The following is a 20,290-nucleotide window of genomic DNA, read 5'->3' on the forward strand; positions in this document are numbered from 1 at the left end:
CCACCCCACGCCGCACCTGCTGAACGGGAGGCCTCGCAGAGACCCAGCAGGGGCCCCGGTGGGGACCAGGGCGAGCAGAGCCCTCCGTGCGCCTCCCCCTCTGCTCTGCGAGCAGATCTCAGCCCCCTGCGTGGGAGGCCCTCGGCCAACTCGCCGCTCAGCTTCTCCAACTTCAGCCTCTGGGGCGTCAGTGTGATGGTTTCCTTTCCTCAGCAGGATGGAACTGAACCCGTTCCTTCAGGTAAAATTCACACTAAGGCTGTGAGGGGACTTTCCGGAGACAGCTGGGGACCCTTCCCGAGACGTCGGCCCTGCCCTGCAGGGGCGCTGGGGCTCCGGCCGCGGGGACGTCAGCGGAAGAGCTTGCCAAGGCCGGGTCTGCAGAGTCCAGAACACGCTGCAAAGCCAGGCCTTCCAGGCCCTCCACGCTCCGCCTGGCCGGCCTCTCGCCCCCGTGCTCCCCGCTGCCCTGCCCTGCCCTGCGCCCGGGGTGCCCCCCGCTGGGACCTTCCCACTTCAGTGGGAGCTAAACCGAGGCCCAGGCAGGCAAACCTGACTTGCTGGAGTCACACAGGAAGTCGGCAGCTCTGCTCGGTCTCCGTCTCCGGGACCCGGAGCCCCTGCTCTGGGGTGGGGGGGCCGCTTCCTGGCTTCTTAGCGGAGGGTCCCCTCGCCCTGGCAGGGTGGGGGACACCTGCGCTTGCCCAGGAGGGAGCTGGGCGGCACTGGGAAGTGATGTGGTGGGTGAGGACCCCCCTCCCAGCCCTTCCTGCTTCTAGATGCCCAGGGCTCCCGTCTCCAGGCAGGTGACAGTCAAGCCACAGTGGCTCCTGCTGGGAAACCCAGTGGGCCCCTGGTGGGAAGTGGCTGCTCAGTATCAACTCAGATGCCCCCAGGGACAGGGACCTCAGTACCCAACAAGCCTTTCTTTTGCTACTGCTATTTGAGAATAGTTCTAGAAAGTTATTTCCTTTCCCAGAAAGGCCTTGCTCTCAGATCTTCTTACCAGCAAATCCCTCCATCTCCTTTCCCTGGGGCTCCGCCTCTCTCTGGTCCTTCGCAGGCCCTGTCCACTGACCATGCGCTGGTCTGAGTGGTGGTGGCAGCGGCCACCCTCACAGGGACCGTGCCCAGCCCCCTCACCACCCTGTGCTAAAGCAGCACCAGTCAGGTCCCACCAAGGCTCCCTGGCCCCTGGAGGTCCACCGGCCCGGAGACCCTGCCTGCAGCATGGGTACCACTGTGATCCTTCCAGAACTTTCCCCCGGCTTCCCTCCCACACTGCTGCCACCTCTACATCCCAGCACCACCCACCTCCGGCTTGGGGTCAGCCTCCTCACCCCTCCCTGGCTTACCCGCCCCAGTGTTGCTTTTCCAATCCACCCAGTGGTGGGTGGAGGCGTGGTTACCATGGTAATTGTAAGACAATGCAAACCTGATCCTATCATTTTGTTGACTGAAAAAAAAAAAAGCCTCCAATGCTACAAGATAAAGCTTGAGTCACCAGCAAAGTTGTGGTCTCTGCCTTTTCTAATCCTGGCCTCATTCCTTCGCTACCCTCCTCCCCCGCTGCCCAGAAGAGCACAGACCTGGGGGTGTCCCAGGCCCCGTCCTAAGCCAGGCCGCCTCCTGCAGCTTCAGTGTGCTCAGCCGCGACGCGGGGATGACAACGGCGTCTACCCGACAGGCTTGTGGAGGGCTCCGCGGGCCCTGGCATGTGTGGGCGGTGCTCAGCAGAAGCGGGGCACAGTCATTTCACAGCTACCCGCGCTTGTGGAATGCCTGCCTTCCCCTGGTCTCAGATTCCGGTGGCCTGGCAGGGAACTAGGTCTCCAGGGGGCAGAAGGGCTGGTCTTTGCCTGCAGGTGGCACTGACCTTAGGCTCTGGTGCTCAGGACGCCCTCAAGGCTCCCGTTGCATTTCCTGGGGACCAATCCACCTGCGCACACACGTTTTCCAAGCCCCTGGCCCTCTGTGCCTCGACCTGCTGTGTCACCTACAGTGGCGACCATCTTCTAAGGTGGCCCATAGGATGGAACAGGACTGTCCCTTCCCATCTTTCTAACCCTTGCCTCTGGGACCTGACACCACCAGTCTCTCACCCCTACTGGGACCCACCGCCCCTGCCCCATCACGTCCCTGTCCCCCTAGGAAGAGTCGGCAGGCGATCTCCCCTGCAGTTCTCAGCTCCCCTCTTCCATCCATCCTGTTTTGGGGGGTGGGGAGGGGAGTGTCCCTCTTCTTGCCTCCCTCCCCCTGACTCATTTCTCTAAACTCATGCTGTGGCTATTCTTACCTCTAAAACCCGCTCCTGATCCCATTTCAGCTGGTAGACCCGCCCCATCTCTCTCCTGCCCCTCAAGGGCCATCTGTCCCTGCTGCGACCCATTTCTCTGCTCTCATTCCCTCTGAAGCTTGCTACTCCACTCAGGTCCCCTCCCCAGAACTGCTCTTAACCACACTGCCCATGACCTCTGGGGGACACTCAACCCCCATGGTCCAGTCTCAGGTCTCCCATACTTGACCTTGAATGCAGCACGTGGTTCAGTGGTCACCTCCAAGTTTCTCACTTGGCCTGTCCCTGGCCGCCCGCCTGTCTCTTCTCCTGTCTCCAATATCTAAATTTATTTTTATTTTTTTTAGGATTTTATTTATTCATGAGAAACACACACACACACACACACACACACACACACACACACAGAGGCAGAGACACAGGCAGAGGGAGAAGCAGGCTCCATGCAAGGAGCCCGATGCGGGACCCGACCCCGGGTCTCCAGGCGGCGCTAAACCGCTGCGCCACCGGGACTGCCCTATCTCCAACATCTAAATGCGGGAGGGCCCAGGGCTCTCTTGGACCCCTTCCAACTGTCGACACTCATCCCCACGGTGATCCAGTTTCATGACTCAAACACATTACATGTGGAATAGCTCCCACCTGTACGTCTCCAGCAGGACACTCTCTGATTTATAGTTTATAGATCTGGTTTGACCTGGTCACTTTGGTGTCTAATTTGCCTGACACTCAGATCTGGACCCTTCTTGCCCTCCAGCTGCTCAGGACAAAATCTTTTGCTCACATCCCATACTCTCCACCATCAGCAATCCTGTTAGCCGTATACTTTCAAAATATGTCCAGGGCCTCAGGGCCTTTGCACTAACTCCTTCCCTGGATGCTTCGACTGAGATTTTTCTTTTTTTGTTCCCCGATGGAGATTTCTACATGGCTCATACCCTTATTTCTTTCAGGCCTCAACTCCTGCTGGCCTATCTAAAATTGTCTTTTTGACAGTCCTGTGTTGTATGTCTCCATGTCGCTTCTCACTATTGAATACATTGCTTTGTCCTTCTTAGCTTCCCCGTTAGAAAATAAAGCTCCACAAGGGTAGAAATTTTTTGTCTATTTTGTATTCCTAGATTCTGCTTGCGATAAAGTAGGCAGTATAAATACATACATACATACATATATATAAATATATGTATATATAATTTTTAAAAGTAATCTCTACACCCAACATGGGGCTTGAACTCACAACCCCAAGGTCAAGAGCTGTATGCTCTTCTGACTGAGCTAGCCAGATGCCCCTTCAATAGATTTTTGTTGCACAAATGAATAAACTCAAAGGATTAATTTTGCGCCTAAGGAGGGAGAGGCAGGGTCATTGTTATAGATGCTGGCAGCCAGAAGGCAGCAGCAAAGTGCTGCCTGTTGTGGAAGAAAGATCCGGAAGCAAGGGCACGTGCTGTGTGACCTTGATCAAGCTTCTTTTTTTTTTTTAATTTTATTTATTTATGATAGTCACAGAGAGAGAAAGAGAGAGAGAGAGAGAGAGAGGCAGAGACATAGGCAGAGGGAGAAGCAGGCTCCATGCACTGGGAGCCCGACGTGGGATTCGATCCCGGGTCTCCAGGCAGGCGCCAAACCGCTGCGCCACCCAGGGATCCCTTTGATCAAGTTTCTTAACCTCTCTGAAACTCAGGTTCTTCCTTTAAGATTGGTTATTGGGGGGGATCCCATGTGCTGCTATGGGAAGGCTTTGTAACTGGCAGATCATAAGCATGACGTAGATGTTAGGTGTCCACAGTGTGAGGTGGTGTCCAATGTCCACCCCTTGGGGGACAGGACAGTTCCATAACTATGAAGCAGACTGATGAAGGAATATCATAAAGAGTTTTAAAAACATCGGGGAATGCTTATGTTTTCATTGTGTATGTACATTAATTTATAGAACAGTGAGATGTAAAATTAAAAAGCTTGGGGAAAAATCTGGAAGAAATGTATCATCATAAAAATGAACAGCCATCTGGGCACTTAGAGTTCTGTCTTCCAAATTTCCACCACGGGCGCATATCTGTGTTTCCCTTCAGGTTTTTATGACCTACTAGAATGTTCTGTGGTGGTTACGAGGGCTTCTCCTTCCTGCACTGCCCCTGCTTCTTCCCAGCATTACCTTGAACACCCTCCTCTGCTGTCCTGGGTGTTGATGGCCATGGGCCCTTCTGGGTTTTGAGAGAATGCCTTGACTTGGTGCCAGGCTCACCCAGATCCCTCTCCACAGCAAATACTACCACTGTGCTCTGTGGGGACCCGTGGCCTGTGGCCCCTGATGCACATCTGTGCCCGAGAGCTGGGTGCCTGGGGCTAGGCAGGCAGGGACTCCTGTGCAGTCCCCAGGCAACTGCCTCCCTGCTCCATGCCGGGCCTGGCCTCCCTGCTTTAATGCAATGCCCCTGGGCAGGTAGGTGTGTGCTAGGTGAGGAGCCGCCCAGTGAGGAGGCAAGCAGCTCCAAGGGTGTGCACCTTTCCTGGGCCCACACGCTAGGGCTCCTGAGGTCAGGCCTTGGTCACTTGGGCCACTGCGGGCAGGGCTGGAGCTCAGTCCGGTACCAGTGGAGGGCCTGGCCCTGCCATCCATCTGCAGCCCTGGGCTCCCCCCCATCAGACCCCCTCCAGCCAGCATCCCCAACCCCTAGGGATCGATCAAGCTCCTGGCCCACAGCTCTCCTGACCTGAGATCCGAAGTCCCACCCACGGTTTCAGATTTGGCCCAAGCCCATCTTATATTATAAGCCAGGCACCTGGCCAACACTCAGCAGGAGCAGAAAGGGCTACTAGACACCAGGGGGAGAACTGAGGCCCCAGGGCAGATGTGATGTACCCAGCTGGGACAATACTAAAGGTCCCTGGGCTCATCTCTTTTGACCCAGAACAAAGCTGGCCCAGGAGCTGACATACCCTCGCCCCACTCCGCCCAGCTCACATTCCAGGAAGCACTGGGAAAGCCCCAGGTTTAACGACCCATTGATCTTCAAAGTATCATTTCCTTTAGAATTCACTTTCTCAGGATGGTTCTGTTAGGAAAGGCTTCTCTGGGAGGCTTTAATAAATGACCTAGAAAATCTGAGAGCCATCCTTCACAGGCTTCCCCTCCCAGGGATACCCCCCCCCACCCCCCCCCCCCCCCCACCCCCGCCGCAAACCTCACGCCCCTGCACCTCCCCAGCCCCCAGCCCACCCCTGATCCGCCCTCACATCCTTGTACCGCCTACTGGCCGTGCCCTCTCTGGTCTGCTCTTGCTCAAACCCTCTGCTGTATGCAAGTGGCTGCACGGGTGGGCTTCATAGAAGGTTCCAGGCCTTGGGAAAGCCTCAATGGGGAGCAACAACCATCTGCATGGACAGTTGTCCAGGGATGTCTTATAGGTACCAACGTGGACACACAACGTTCAAGACTTGGTAGGCCCTCCCCTGTCCCTATCTCCCTGGCACTATGAATCTTTCCGGAACCTGCACATGAGTTCAGGGAAAAGGGGATGAACATGGACTCAGATTCTCCCACTGTGCAATGAAGGTTTTTGGTAGGAATCTGGTTTAGTTTTACAAATCCTGTGCTTCTGAGTTTTCATTCCGTACTTTTGGAAGCGGACAAAAGAAACAGGAAAGTATCTTGAAGGCCCTGCTGTGCCCAGGATAAGGCCTGTGTCTTTGCCACGCCACACCACACCCTCCTGGCCATGCTGGTTTCACCCCCTACCTGTGCCCAGCCACATCCCCTGACAGCCCCTCTGTGCCTTCACTCAGGCTGGGCCCTAGGTCAGCACTGCACGCTGTTCTGCTCATCTCCAAGGCTCTGCTCAATGCCACCTCCTCCAGGAAGCGTTCCTAAGCCTCAGGAATAACAACCGTCACCCCCACTGGCTGAGCACTTCCTATCACAGCGGGTCCAGGGCTGAAGGACTTACAAATGTCTCACTTAAGCATCACAATGAAGCCCCTCCGCAGCCTGCCTGTCACTGCCCACCTTTATCCAAGTCCATCACCTAAGGAGGCAGGTATGCCTTTCTCCATCACACAGATGAGCAATTAGAGGCTTGGGGGTGTGAAATTATGAGCCCAGGGTAACAAGGCTAGTAAAGAGGGTGCAGGGATTTGAACCTGGGTCTGTCTGAACACCAGCCTGTGCTTTCCTATGGCCCACGTGCTGCCCCCGACCCACAACACAAATCAGATTTTCTGTAACCCCTCCACATGCCCAGGACACCTGCCATCTGGTTCAGCCCACCTTCTTCCAGATTATGGCACCTGCTAATGTCCTGCCCCCTCCAGAGACCTGAGCTCCTGCTCCGGTTCCCCGGGAGCTGGCCTGTGCCAGGCTTTTGCGATTATCTGATGGAGGGTTTGGGGACAGGCTATGACCTCCAGTGAGCCCTCGGAGGCCCCTGTGAGCCTGGACGCCTTCCCAGTCCAGCAGGACAAGTGGCATGAGTAAGCACAGAGCTGGCTGGCCACCCCGTCTGTCCCGGCCCCTCCAGGGTGCCACCCAGACTGGAGTGCCAATGCCTGGAAAGGCACTGGCAGACGCACCCTGAGGGCTGGGCCAGGCCTACTTTCCCATCTCCTCTTCCAGGCAGCCTGCCACCCTCTTCCACACCACGTGGGCCAAGAAAGCATTTCCCAGAGCTCTCTGCACACAGAGGAGCCAAAGCAAAGGCCGAGGGGAAGGCAGACAGCCAGACTGGCTGAGAGGCTTCAAGAAGTTGCTCTAACAGCAAATGGGCCACCAGCTCCCCTAGCCGGAGGGCAAGCCCTTGTTAGTGGAAGGGCCCGGAAGCTCCGTGCTCAGTGTGAAGGTTGCTGGCTGCCCCTCTGCCCCGCTGTGTTCATCCCCAAAGCCTGACATTCCACCACCCGGCCGGCGGCTCGGAATGACATCGCACCCGAATCACTGGGCCTCCCTGCAGGGAGCCAGGCTTTGGTGCCAACAGTTCCTTCACTACAGGTGGGGCATCCGGGCAAGGTCACTGATATTCCCTGTGCCTCAGTCTCCTCCTCCATCAAAGGACACAGGAAAAGGTCACAGTCAAAGCGCTGCCCCTGTGCATTGCCCCTGCCCTGCCCGAGCAGCTACTGGTTCAGGCCCCCACGAAGACCCTTCCTTCTGGAAGCAGGGGCTGGGAGCACTGACTGCCTTACTGCCATTCTGCTGTCCCTCAGCAGAGGGAGGCTGGCCATTCTTCCCACTGCTGGGTCTGTGCTTCCTTTTCTGCTGCCCAACACTGACCCCGACACAGGCACAAACCCCCTTTGGGCTGGGAGCTGAGTCGAAGGAGCTCAGCAATCAGCCCCAGGGCCTGGCAGATTGGGGCCCCTGCCACAGGGCAGGTGAGCAGACCACAGGCTGCCCACCATGGTCCCGGAGCAAAGCAGGTCCACAGAGGGCTGGGCATCCTGTCCCAAGGCAGGCATGGGTCAGGGGCCACGGGTGACACCAGGAAAGGTGTTTCCTGGCTCCCATGGCTGGAGAGAAGGGAGTGGTGCCAGCCCCCAGTCTCACTCCTCCTCTTTGGGGTCCCTCAGCACAGCAGCAGTGGCCCCATCTCTACGCCCCTCAGTAAGTCCTGCCCTCTCACAGTTTGATGGCCTCTTGCCCCTTCCCTAGAAGCCCACCAAGTCAGGCCTTGACCCAGGGACTGGAAGCTCTGGGGTGCAGGGGTCAGTGTGCATTGGGGTGGGAGTGGGGGGGGGGCATTACTGTGACCATGACATTGGATTCCTGTTCCACAGGGCTCTCTATGTTCCAGATATCCCCCCATTCTCAGCACATCAGCAAAGCCTCCGCAAGGGCCTGGGGCAGCTGCAGGGTCTCCCGGGGTGGGGCTGGGGCTGGGGCTGGGCCGCAAGGCTTCCCATCTCTCCATACACAGGACCTGCGGTCAGCAACTCGGCATCTGCAGCCTCAGCCCTGGGGATCCTGGCCAGCCCAGAGTGCTCACGACGTAGGCACATCACCCTGCAGGGACACAGACTGTCTCTGCTCACTCAGGGTTTTTTTGGTCTTTTCTCACTTTTTGTTTTCTTGTAGTAATCTCTATGCCCAACGTGGGGCTCAAACTCACGACTCCAAATTCAAGAGTCATGTGCTCTACCGACTGAGCCAGCCAGGCACCCCTCTCATCCGGGGTTTGGGAGGCCAGGACACAGCCCATGGAGGAGATGGAGGGGGTGGCCGCTTTGAAAGGTGGAAGCACTTACCAGCATCTTACCACTGAGCTTTATGCGGAAGCCCCTCCCTCTGTGATTAGGAACCACCTGTCTCCAACCTCATCCATGCACTCAGGTCATCCAGGCCCCTTCAGCAGGCTTGGAGGGCACTGACCTGGTCTGGCCCCTCCCTCCCTCCTGAACCCTGGCGGGGTTGGAGCACATGAGTCACACTCGCCCCCCTGCCACCCTCTGCTACCCCCTTCCTCTGCCGCAGGTTCCAGTGTGGCCTTCCTCCTCCGACCTGGGGCTGGTACCCAGAGGAGGTGGGAGACAGAAGGGCAGGGCCTGGCATCCCACAGTAAGCTGGGCTCCAGCCTCTGGCCCCCAGCGCGGCAGCCGGCCTCCCACGCCATGCGGCCCCCCCGCAGCCAGTGCCTCTTACCAGGCTTTGGGATGAGTCCTTGAAAAGGCCTGGAAGAGAAACAGAGATGGGAGTATCAGGGCAGGGGCGGGGTGGGGACCTGGGAGCTCTCCAGGAATGTCTGGGGCTACCCCACACCTGCTGCATCAGACTGGTGTTTTAATAAGCTGCCCAGGGACTCACTACTGGGGCTGACACCATGACAATGTGGCAGTGCTGCTGTGTGGGAGGGTGGCCAGGGCCTCCTGCCAGCTCCGACCAGGCTGGCTCTGTGTGACCCCAGACAAATCACCTGTCTCAGTGTCCTCCCCTCCAAAGTGGGCTGACTACCTCTCCCTGGGGCTGGGAGGGCAATGAGTGGGTGCTGCAGGTGGGCAGGAGGTGACAGGAAGGCCACCCCTGTTGTGGTGGTGGAGGTGGGGTTCCTTGCACCCTGGCTGGCCTGCAGTCACCCTTCTGCAACCTCCTCCCCCACGCCCACCTTGGAGACCCAGGATGGCACCAGTCAGGAGGGCAGAACAGGGCAGGGCAAGGTCAAAGGCAAGGCCAAGAGCCCCCCCCAGCCCCCATGCTAGCCTGGCCTCCTCGCCCTTCCCCTGAGTACCTGGTGACTGTGAACTTGATCTTGTCAGCCACTGCGAGGATCCTCTCCAGGTTCTGGGAGCCAAAGGTGCAGGGCTTCCGAAACGGGATTCCTGGGGGGAGCCCCTCAATGATCACTGAGCCGGGGTTACTCTTGATCCGCTTGTAGGGGACTTGGACTGGGTATTTGATGCCCAGGGCTTCTCCTGTTGAGAACGGATAGAGGAATTGTCATCAGGAGCCAGAGCAGTGCTGCTGTGTGGGCACAGGGGCGCAAATGTGATGGGAGGGCATGCACGTGGCGGTCTAAGGGGGCTGGTGTGTAGCCCTGTAAAAAGGCACAATCAGTGGGGACCAGGAGTTAGTGAGTGGGTCGTGTAGGGGTCCAGAGTGTCCAGGGGGACTGAGGAATGGGCTGAGCACGTATGGCTTCAGCCACGGGGGAGAGGGCAGCTCAGGTTCCTCAGCCTCACAGGCTGAGAATCTGGAGGCCCACCTGGAAGATGGGACCCAAGGGCATGGCTAGCCCTTCCCTACAACGTCTGGCCCCCCAGAAGTCCCCCGACCCCAGGCTCTGCCTCACCCTGGTTCAGGACCTGCCTGGTCTGAGGGCAGATTGCGTTTGGGGTCCCTCCTGGACAGAGGGAAGGCGTTCACTGGGATCCCTCCAAGGGGCTCATTGAGAGCATCATCCCCTGCATCGCAGGATGTCCCTTTATGAAGACACAATGCAGAAATCTCTGCACGTCTCAGCTCAAAGGGCAAAAGCAGAACCTTCTCTGTGCAGTAAACTAATTTTTATCTCAGGGACATTGGGAATGGTATTTCCCTTTTTGTTCTGGCTCCCAGGAAACTCAGAGCCCGATTTGTCATCTGCATCCATCAAGTACAGAATCTCGAGGGCTTCCTATTACGCCTGTCTTGGTGCCATCATTCCAGCCCAGTTTTGTGGTTTTTTTTCATTGAGAGAATTTCCAAACCATACAGCTGGCCATTTTAAGGTTCACAATCCAAGGGTTTGGGGTATACACGTGAGGTGGTGAAATTATCACCACTAGCTAGTTCCAGGACATATTCGTCACTCCAGGAAAAAAAACCTGTAGCCATCCACAGCCATTCCCTATCTTGTCTCCCTGAACCTACTCTGTCTTGATGGATTGTCAGCCTGTTTAAAAAAATTTTTTTTTAAAGATTTTACTTATTTATTTGAAAGAGAGAGAGAGAGAGAGAGAGAGAGAGAGACTGTGTGCACGAGCAGGGGAGGGGGTAGAGGGAGAAGGAGAAGCAGATTCCCCACTGAGCAGAGAGCCTGATGACAGGCTTGATCCCAGGACCATGACCTGAGCCGAAGGCAAATGCTTCACCAACTGAGCCACCCAGCTGCCCTTTGTTTTTATAATTTATTATTATTATTTTAATTAATTTATTTATTCATGAAAGACACACACAGAGAGAGGCAGAGACACAGGCAGAGGGAGAAGCAGGCTCCATGCAGGGAGCCCGATGTGGGACTCGATTCCAGACTGGGATCACACCCTGAGCTGAAGGTAGATGCTCAACCACTGAGCCACCCAGGCATCCCTATGTGCCCCCTTTTTAATTCTTTACCCTGATTTTGCTGCTAACTAGTTTACATGCAATTGCTAGGAGATCCTTTTTTTTTTTAAGTTTTATTTATTTATTCATGAGAGACACAGAGAGAGAGCACGAGGCAGAGATATAGGCAGAGGAAGAAGCAGGCTCCATGCAGGGAGCCCGATGTGGGACTCGATCCAGGACTCCAGGATCACGACCTGAGCCAAAGGCAGACACTCAACTGCTGAGCCACCCAGGGGTCCCTAGGCAATCCTTTTTGAAATGAAAAAATAATTGGACACACAGGAAAATTTATACCCACAATCCACTGGTGCGAGGGAGCACTACGGTCTCCATGGTGCCAAATCCAGTAACACTTGCACTTCTTTCAACAAAGTCTGGCACTGATGACCATGCTGCCCTCCCTGAAGCCCTCTTCTCGATGTCCATGGCCCCATTTTCCCAGTTTCCCCCCTTTCAGGTCACTCTGCTGCCTCTGGACCTGACCTCTAAACACCAGGGCTTCTTGCCTTTGGTCTGGATAATCTTTCTTGCTCCTCTACCCTCATGGCCTAAGGTTTACATCCAATCCAGACACTTCTGAACAGCAGACCAGATCTCCACTTGCCTATGGGTCATCTCCACTCAGCCCTCAAACTCAACACATCCAAGATGGAACCCATCATCTCCTCCTGGTTTCCCCTTGGTGAGGGCGCCGCCCCTTCTCTCTGGCTGACAGTTTGGGTGTCCACCTGTCTCCAGGCCCACGTGCTCTACCCCCCAACACCCTCCATGTCACAGTGACTGGGTGAGGAATGGACATGTGACTCAGGGGGGACCAGTGAGAAACAAGGAGAAGGCTCAGGGAATTCTAGGAAAGAAATCCTTCACTCTCTGGAGAAAGCCCGTGGAGCAGCCAGCTCTCTTTCTCCTTCCCCAAGATGTAGGTGGGATGTCTCGACCAGCTGTGGCCTTCTGCCAGCAAGTGGGAAGCCAGCCTGAGATTGATGCCAACATGGTGGAGAGACACCAAGGATACTTCTGACCTGCTGGAACCAGTGGATCCTGAAGGCTGCTGGACTTTCCATGCTATGAGCTGTGGCCGATTATACTGTCCAGTGACAGCTGCACCAATATTTCTCCCATCCCACATGTTCCTCTTAGCAACACGTCGACACTCCCTCACAGAGAACTGGGGCCTTTGTCCCCACCCCTTGAACCTGGGTGGGACTCTAATGACCTCGACCAACAGCATGTGGTGGAGGTGACGATGCATAGCTTCTGAGACTGGTTCACAATCCAGCCACCTTGGGGAAGCTACGTTGGAGGGTCCCTGTGGAGACAAGGCACAGAGACGGGGAGAGATGCCCCAGGGGCCTGGCTACTCCAGCACCAGCTGCTCCCCCGGCCCAGCCGGCAAACACCGGAAGTGAAGATGCTGGCAAGGGGACTCCAGCCTTGGCCACCTTCTGCCTACAACCTCAGGCCAGACTCCAGAGGAGAGCCACCCAGAGCTGCTCCCAGACTCTGGACTTATTGATCCCATGAGAAAGAATAATAGCCATCGTGATTGTAGGCTGCTCAATCTGGGGTGATCTGGTCTGTGGCCATAGTAACTGGATTGGGAGCCTCTACGGGGCCCCTCCGCTCCAGCCTGACTCCCCTACTTCAGCTTCCTGTCCCTTCCGAGGACAAACAGCAGGGCCTTTGCACGTGCTATTACCGCAGCTGGACTGTCCTGCCTTCACACGCTGCCACATTAACTCCTTACCCACCCTTCAGTTCTCTCCTTAGAGAGGCCTCCCTGGTTCCCAGTCCAAGGTAAGTATCCAAATTATCCTCTCTCGAGCAGCTTGCTCTTTTCCTGCAAAATCATGGAATAGGTCCTCCCTGTTAGTAGATTCCATGTGTAGTTCCTGAATATCTGTCTTACCTCATTGGTTTACAGGGCCCAAGAGGGCAGGGGCTCTGTTTCCTCCACTGCTCTACCCCCAGAGTCTAGCACGTAGTAGGTGCTCAAGCAATGTCCGTGAACGAACGAATGGTTTTCCCAGAAATGACCACGGCTCTAGGTGGGAAGCTCCTGCCTCTCTTCCCAGGGCGCCGGGCTGCTCCCGCCTGGGTGCCCCGGGGCTCACCGTATTTCTTATTGAACAGATCCTGGACTTGCTCCCTCAGCGTGTTGGCGATGTCGATGCGCGAGAGTCTAGTATCATAATTTTCTGCGAAGTGAAAAACAATTATGGATTTGGGCCGTTAAATTAAAGGGCACTTGGGGACTTTTAAGGAATATGATTTTCTAATTATGGGGAACTCCTTCTCTGGCAATTATCAGATCCTCCGAGTGGGCCCCTCAGAGTCCTTCAGAAGGAACATCTAGACAGAGATGTGTTTTTCCGGAAGGACGCACGCGGTTGTGACAACAGCCATGAGTGGGAAATTAAGTTAATTGTTGACATTTGAAAACCACCAAACCAGTAAATAAGCCTGAAAGGTAAGAGGCCCCATGAGAGGCAGCAGGTTCTGGCGCCCTGGTGGGCTAGGGGCAGGGCCTTTGGGGGGGGCGGTGGGAAGGACCACTCTGGGTCGCTCCCCTTTGCTGGGGGCATCAGCTAAGGACTCCATGGGCCAGCCTATGCTATAGGGGCCCCAGATGGGCCACGGACCTCAAGAGGTTGTAGCCTGGCACTGCCTGGGGAGAGAATGGGGAGGGAGGAAGGGAGTGGACCTCTGGGTGACTGGGTGGTGGGGGTGTGGTGAGGACCCCCTCTGCTGTGAGGCTGGGTATGAGGAGCTGTGAGTGGGCTGAGAGCCATCAGGGTCCCTCGTCACAGCTGGTGGTTCTGCTGCCCGGGGGGCAGGGAGACAGGGCAGGGAGCAGCTGCCCCTCCAGGATCTGGGTCCTACCTCTGGACGCCCCACTCCCTGGGCTGGCCCTTCCTGTCACTGGTCTCGCTGGTCTGTCCCCTCAGAGCCACAGGGATCAGCCAGGGGCCACGTGGGGAACACCCGGCCTCGGGGACACATGGCCACACCCCTGAGCGGTCCTCACATGCACACGGACTCCCTGCTTCTGTTTCTCCTGCCTGCCACCCCGCCTGCATTGGTGCAAGCTTCTCCTACCTTCCATCCATCTTCCTCCCTGCTCACTGCCTCTCAGTCCTTCTTGATTCTCCTCCACAGACCCCCTGGCCCTTGGGGACTTGGCCTCCTTGGGCTTCCGCATTTAGACGACAGCTAACTGCCTGGTAGGGAGTGGGTCAGATGGACAGCAGGCCGGCCCCTGCCCTGCGCCCTGCCATCCCCTCTACACCCTGATGGAGACTTCTCTTCCTGCCCCACCTGCCAGCCAGCCTCACCCAGTCCCCCAGGCCCTGACGTGGGGAGGTCAGCCCCTCCCACCCACAGCCTGGCCCTCCAAACCCAAGCCAGGTCAGATCATGGCACTGGGACAGCTGACTCCATCCTGAGCTGCAACCTTACCTTGAAAACCCTGTCTCTTCAGGCTCTCGTCCACAAGGGGGTCCCCGGAATCCCTCTCTGGGGGCGGGGAGGGGGGGAGAGAAGCCAGGGTGAGCAGTCAGCTCCTGGGACCCAGGCACAGAGGTGGTATCTTTGGGGGGGAACCCGACAGGGAGGGTGGTGGGGGCACCAGGGGAGGCGGGACCAGGAGAGAGGAAGGATGAGGGATGGTGGCACAGACCGGGGACCCCCCACCCATCTGGCCGGTGCCTCAGCCCATGACCTTGCGCGGGGTACCTTGGCTGTCCGTGATGGGCTCTTTGACTCCCTCGGTGAGCAGCTCAGGCCTGGAAAACACAGCAGGGCAATCACTGAGGCCCCTCCGGGTCTCCCTCTGCAGCCTCATTCCACACCCCTGAGTCTACACAGCTATGCAACAGGCCCTCCCAGCTCTGGACAGCCCAGCTCTGGGGTTCCTGTCCCTTCACCCACACCAGCATCCCCCCAGCCTGGCACCTGTCCTGCCGACCCACACCTGACATCGGGGGGCTGTGCTGGGCTCTGCGGATCTGGCCCAGAGGGAGGCCGGCTCGACCCACACCAAGCAGAGCTGACACCGCCCCTTGGCTCTGGGATGCTTCCCACAGGGCCAGCTGGAAGTGCAGAGGCAGCCGGGCTTACCCCATGGCAAGATCTTGAAGGGCAGGGAAGGTCCCCATGGGGTTTCTGGAGGGTTCACTTGGAGTTGGGGCCTCGGGGACCAACTCCCTGCTTTGCATTCATGTCTGTAACTCTAGACCCCACAAAGGCCTTCCTGGATGTCCTGGAGGCCTCTCGACCTGCTTGAGGCGGGTACTGTTTCCATCATTTACAGGATGAGGAGCCAGGCACAAAGAAGGTGAGTGAGGTGCCCTGGCCCCCTCACCCGGGCGTCTCTCCAGCCAAGAGACCTTTCATCTGATGTGTCGGCACAGAGCACTTTAGCCTGGGAGCCCTGCTCTGCTCCTGACTCTCACAGGTGACAGTGGAGACGCCATTCTACTTCCTGGCCTCAGTTTCCTCATAAGGAGAAGGGGGAGAGGTAGTGGCGGAGGGGTTCTACATGCAAACTTCTCTAGCTCCTGAGGCTGTACTCCAGGGCAGGGCTGTGTCTCCTTCCCTCCCCACTCAGCCCTGTGAGCCCAGCTCTGGGCAGATACCCAGGTGCCTAGTGCCAGAAGAGGCACCAAATCCTCATCCATTGGCTGCCTGATTGGGGGGGGTGCCCTGTGAATCTGGCCTTTGGCCTCCCTTCTAGGCAGGGTCTCTGTGCCACTGCCTGGCCACCACTGTGACAGAGAGCTCATTACCTCTCCTGGCAGCCTCACCCACAGACCCATCCTCTCACTGAACCCCGGTCGGCATGAACCCCCTGCCCCATGACACCCTTCGGGAGATTTGAAGGAATGGTGTCCCCATTCCACGGTCCCCTGGCCAGCCTGATCTCCTCAATGCCCTCGGCCTGCCACTGACTCCAGACCATGCCTCCCTCTCTTAGAGCGGATAGGCCTGCGTTGAAAACAGAGCATTTACTTACTTACTTTATTTATTTATTTTAAAGTTTCTATTTATTTATTCATGAGAGACACACAGAGAGAGGCAGAGACACAGGCAGAGGGAGAAGGAGGTTCCCTGTGGGGAGCCCGATGTAGAACTCAATCCCAGGACACCGGGATCACGCCCTGAGCCAAAGGCAGACGCTCAACCACTGAGCCACCCAGGTGCCCGAAAACAGGGCATTTAGAATCAGTGCTATATAACAGAGTTTGTTTCCTGTCTCTGGCTTCTGGGAGGTAACCTCTCATCTTTGGTATTTCTCCAGTGACAGGAGTGTCTGAGTTATTATTCCTGGCGGGGACACTGGGATCACACACATTTAAGTTTATGCTAACGAGATGACTCAGGATTCTGGAAGATGCACCCTGTGATCAGAGGGCCGGGGCTTTGAGCCACCTGATATCCGCCCACCCTCCTGATTTCTAGAGGCAATCAAGCATGCCAACATAATGAATCCCAATAAAAATCATGGACACTGAAGCTCGGTGCTGAAGGGCGACATGCCCTGATACTGTGGGGACCTTGACTTCTGTGTCCCTTCATTTGGCCTGTCTTGATTATTATCCTTGACACAAAAGTAATTGTAATATAGCACTTCCTGAGTTCTATGAGTGGTTCCAGCTAGTTATTGAACCCTGGGGAGTCATGGAGGGGGGGCCTCAGATTCTGAGCCAGTTGCTCAGAAGTGTAGGTGGTCTAGGGACCCCTGAACTTGCAGCTGGGGTCTGTGGCCTGAGCCTCTGGGGTCTGCAAATGCCGGGTGGTCATGGTCAGAATGCATAACATCCACCAGAACGTTCCACCACTACTTCCCTGGGCATGTTCAAGGGTCAACTCTGTATTTTTTATGGGACGAACTGTGCCCCCCCTGAATTTCATATGCTGAAGCCCTGACCCTGCAGTACCTTGGAATGTGACTATATCTGAAGACGGTGTCTTTAAAGAGATGGTTAAATTTAAATGAGGACATGGTGGGGGGTGTGCCCTTATCCCCTGACTGGTGCTCTTATAAGCAGAAGAGAATAGATCACATGGAAAGAGACCCCAGGGATGTGAGCACACAGAGAAAAGGCCCCCTGAAAACACAGTGAGCAGGTGGTGACTTGCACATGAAGGAGAGAGGTCTCTGGTGAAACTGAACCTGCCAACACATTGATCTTGGACTTCCAGCCTCTAGAACAGTGAGAAATAAATCTCTGTGGTTTCAGTGCTCCCCCCCCGCCCTGTCTGTGATCCTTTGTTACAGCAGCCTCAGCAGACCAATACGCACCAGTATCTGTATCCATACATATATAGAAGATAAATGCATATACTTAATTGAGATGGAACTTACATGCCATAAAATTCACCTCTGAAGCATAACCCGGGGTTCTTGGGAGGTTCACAAAGTTGTTTATACAGATGTATGTCTACCTGATTCCAGAACATTTACATCACCCGCCAAAGGCACCCTTCTCTAAAGTAAAATAAATGACAAGTGGCTCCTTTACACTTAATATTCCCAGCAGTATTTTCTGATTTTTAAAATGAGAAATCACAAAATAAATATACTAAGTGCTCAATCTCTCAGAATCACCCTCAAATGTCACACCTAGCACAGCTCAGCGCTCTCTCAAAATCATAGACTTTGCTTGACTTTCAGGAAACTCGAATCGGTTAAACTTAACTTTTAAAACTGATTAAAAATAAATAAATAAAACTGATAGATTTTGAGGGCACCTGGTTGGCTCAGCTGGTTAAGTGTCTGCCTTCAGCTTGGGGTCATGATCCTGGGGTCTTGGGATTGAGCCCCACATCTGGCTTCCTGCTCAGGACAGGGCAGAATCGACCTCTCCCTCTCAGTTCTGTCCCTCTCCCTCCTCCTGTGCTCTCTCTCTCTCAAATAAGTAAATAAAATCTTTTTTTTTTTTTAAGATGTATTTATTTATTCATGACAGACACAGAGAGAGAGGCAGAGACACAGGCAGAGGGAGAAGCAGGCTCCATGCAAGGAGCCTGACGTGGGACTCGATCCTGGGTCTCCAGGATTACGCCCTGGGCTGAAGGTGGCACTAAACCGCTGAGCCACCAGGGCTGCCCAAGTAAATAAAATCTTAAAAAAACTGATTTATTTTTAAAGACATGGAAATCCTCATCCAGGCAAAGCACATGAGCAAACCTCAAAAGCTAACTCAAAAGGTGGCACATTGTCACTGCATTTGTAGGACATTCTGGAAAAGGCAAAACAATGATGGAAGATTGATGGGCGGTCGCCAGGGGCTGGGGGGGTGGCCCACAAAGGGACACAAGGGAACGTTTTGGGGTGATGGGACTGTGCCATATGTTTTATTTTCCTAAGATTATTTATTTATTTATTCATGAGAGACACAGAGAGAGAGGCAGAGGCACAGGCAGAGGGAGAAGCAGGCTCCATGCCGGGAGCCTGATGTGGGACTTGATCCCAGGACCTGGGATCATGATCTGAGCCAAAGGCAGACGCTCAAACACTGAGCACTTAGGTGCCCCGATCATCTTGATTGTGGTGGTGGTTATATGACGTATGAACTTGTCAAAGTTCAAAGGACTATACACTTAAAACTGGTGAATTTTACCAAATATAATTAAACTCCAATAAACTTGACGTTACGAAAAAAAAAACAGACCTATCTCCATTGAGTATTTACAGTGTGCCAGGCCCTCTGCTGAGCCTTGACCTCCACTGCCACTCCAGGAAGTGGCATGGTGCTTCCCGTTTAACACCCTGGAGCCACCTACCCAAGGTCACGGGGAGGAGCGGGACCCTGGGCTCACACCCTGGAGAGGGCCTCTCGGTCTGCGGAGAGCCACCCAACTAGTCCGCCTCCCTTTCTAAGTGTAAAGCGGCATGATAAAATGCTCGTGAGACCGCAGAGGGGAGCTGTGTCCGCACTGAACAATGAGAAAGGTCAGCTCGTGAGGACGTGCTGTGAACTTGGCTCCTACCTCTGAGCTGCCCAAGTGCTTCTGGTTCTCAGTCTGGAGGTTGGATGTGGCAGGCGCCCCCAGGGATCACGTCCTTCTGGATGTGTTCAGAACATTCAGGCCCCAAGGTCCTGTCCCCGCCCCGACCTCTCCCCTGAGCAGGGAGGTGAGTCCCATTATCCACCTGCCGTCCCCCCTGCAGGAAGACCCCACACACTGCAGACAAACCCGTATCAGACCCGACTCCAGACTGCAGCCTCTGCCTGCACCCCCTCCATCGCAGAGGATGGCATCACCGCCACCCCAGGTGATCAGACCCGGAGCCATTCAGATCCCTTTTTTTCTCACATTCCACATCCAACATGTCAGCAAATTCTGACAGCTCATCTTCAGAATACCGCCTGAATGGGACTTCTCACCAAGCTACCACCTTGCCTGGGGGCCAGAGGAAAGCTTCCTCGCTGGTCCCTGCTTCTGCCCCTGCCTGCCCACAGCCCCCAGATCCTCTTCTACCTCACAGCTGGAGAAAAAAAAAAATAAAGACCAGATTGCATCATATTCTCAGAATCTTCCTTGGATCTTCCAGTGAGTTGTCATTAAATATAAGATAAAATCCCAACTCTTTAAGCTAGACCAAGACCCTGTATAATCTGGCCCCTGCTCCCTCCTAGGCTTTACTACTCTTCCCTTGCTCACTGTGCATGGCCACGCCACGCTGGTGCTTCACTGGTCTTCAGACACGCAAGCATGCCCATGCCTCAGTGCCTTTGCACCTGCCATTCCCTCTGCCTGAATGGTCTCTCACCAGGTATCAGCATGCCATGCTTCCTGATAGGCTCCTCCTGCCCCTCTCTGCCCCCAGACCATGGGTTATAGCATTTATCTCTACCTGACATCATACGGTAGTTTTAGTCAATGAGACTGGCCAACTCGAGGGCAGATCTCGGCATGTGCTGCTTCTCACAGCCTAGTGCACAGCTGGCACTCAAGATGTATTTGTGGAAGGCAAAAATCACATGTCCATTATTTGTATCTCTTGGAGAACCCCATTCCTTGTTCCTCCTGGCGCAAATGAAGCCCTGTTGGGGGCCTGCCCCCAACAATGCATCACCTGCCAAGAAGGTATGCCATGAATCTCTCAATTTGGGGGCCTCAAATCCCCCAGGGGGAAGAACCCTTAGGACTCTCCTCTTTCCTGCCACTTTCAACCAAACCAAGCCTAAATTCAC

General features: G+C 55.3%; 1 protein-coding gene and 1 non-coding gene across 7 annotated transcripts in view; both read right to left on the bottom strand.

Annotated features, from left to right (window-relative positions):
- GTF2IRD1 (GTF2I repeat domain containing 1) overlaps nt 1-20,290 on the bottom strand; it is a 111,035-nt gene that overhangs the window by 21,940 nt on the left and 68,805 nt on the right. For 5 of the 6 annotated variants that reach the window (XM_038539071.1, XM_038539070.1, XM_038539068.1 and 2 more), the window contains 5 exons: nt 14,823-14,872; nt 14,547-14,603; nt 13,202-13,285; nt 9,511-9,694; nt 8,928-8,956 (listed from right to left, as the gene is read on the bottom strand). In XM_038539071.1, the coding sequence (XP_038394999.1) occupies nt 8,928-8,956; nt 9,511-9,694; nt 13,202-13,285; nt 14,547-14,603; nt 14,823-14,872 (404 nt within the window). The remainder of the gene's footprint in view (nt 1-8,927; nt 8,957-9,510; nt 9,695-13,201; nt 13,286-14,546; nt 14,604-14,822; nt 14,873-20,290) is intronic. The other variant, XM_038539072.1, reaches the window with a different exon arrangement.
- On the bottom strand, nt 322-464 carry MIR2387 (microRNA mir-2387). The gene has a single exon (NR_128826.1). It is a non-coding gene; the product is annotated as a microRNA mir-2387 (primary transcript).

This window comes from Canis lupus, chromosome 6 (assembly GCF_011100685.1).
Source record: "Canis lupus familiaris isolate Mischka breed German Shepherd chromosome 6, alternate assembly UU_Cfam_GSD_1.0, whole genome shotgun sequence".
Taxonomy (NCBI): domain Eukaryota; kingdom Metazoa; phylum Chordata; class Mammalia; order Carnivora; family Canidae; genus Canis; species Canis lupus.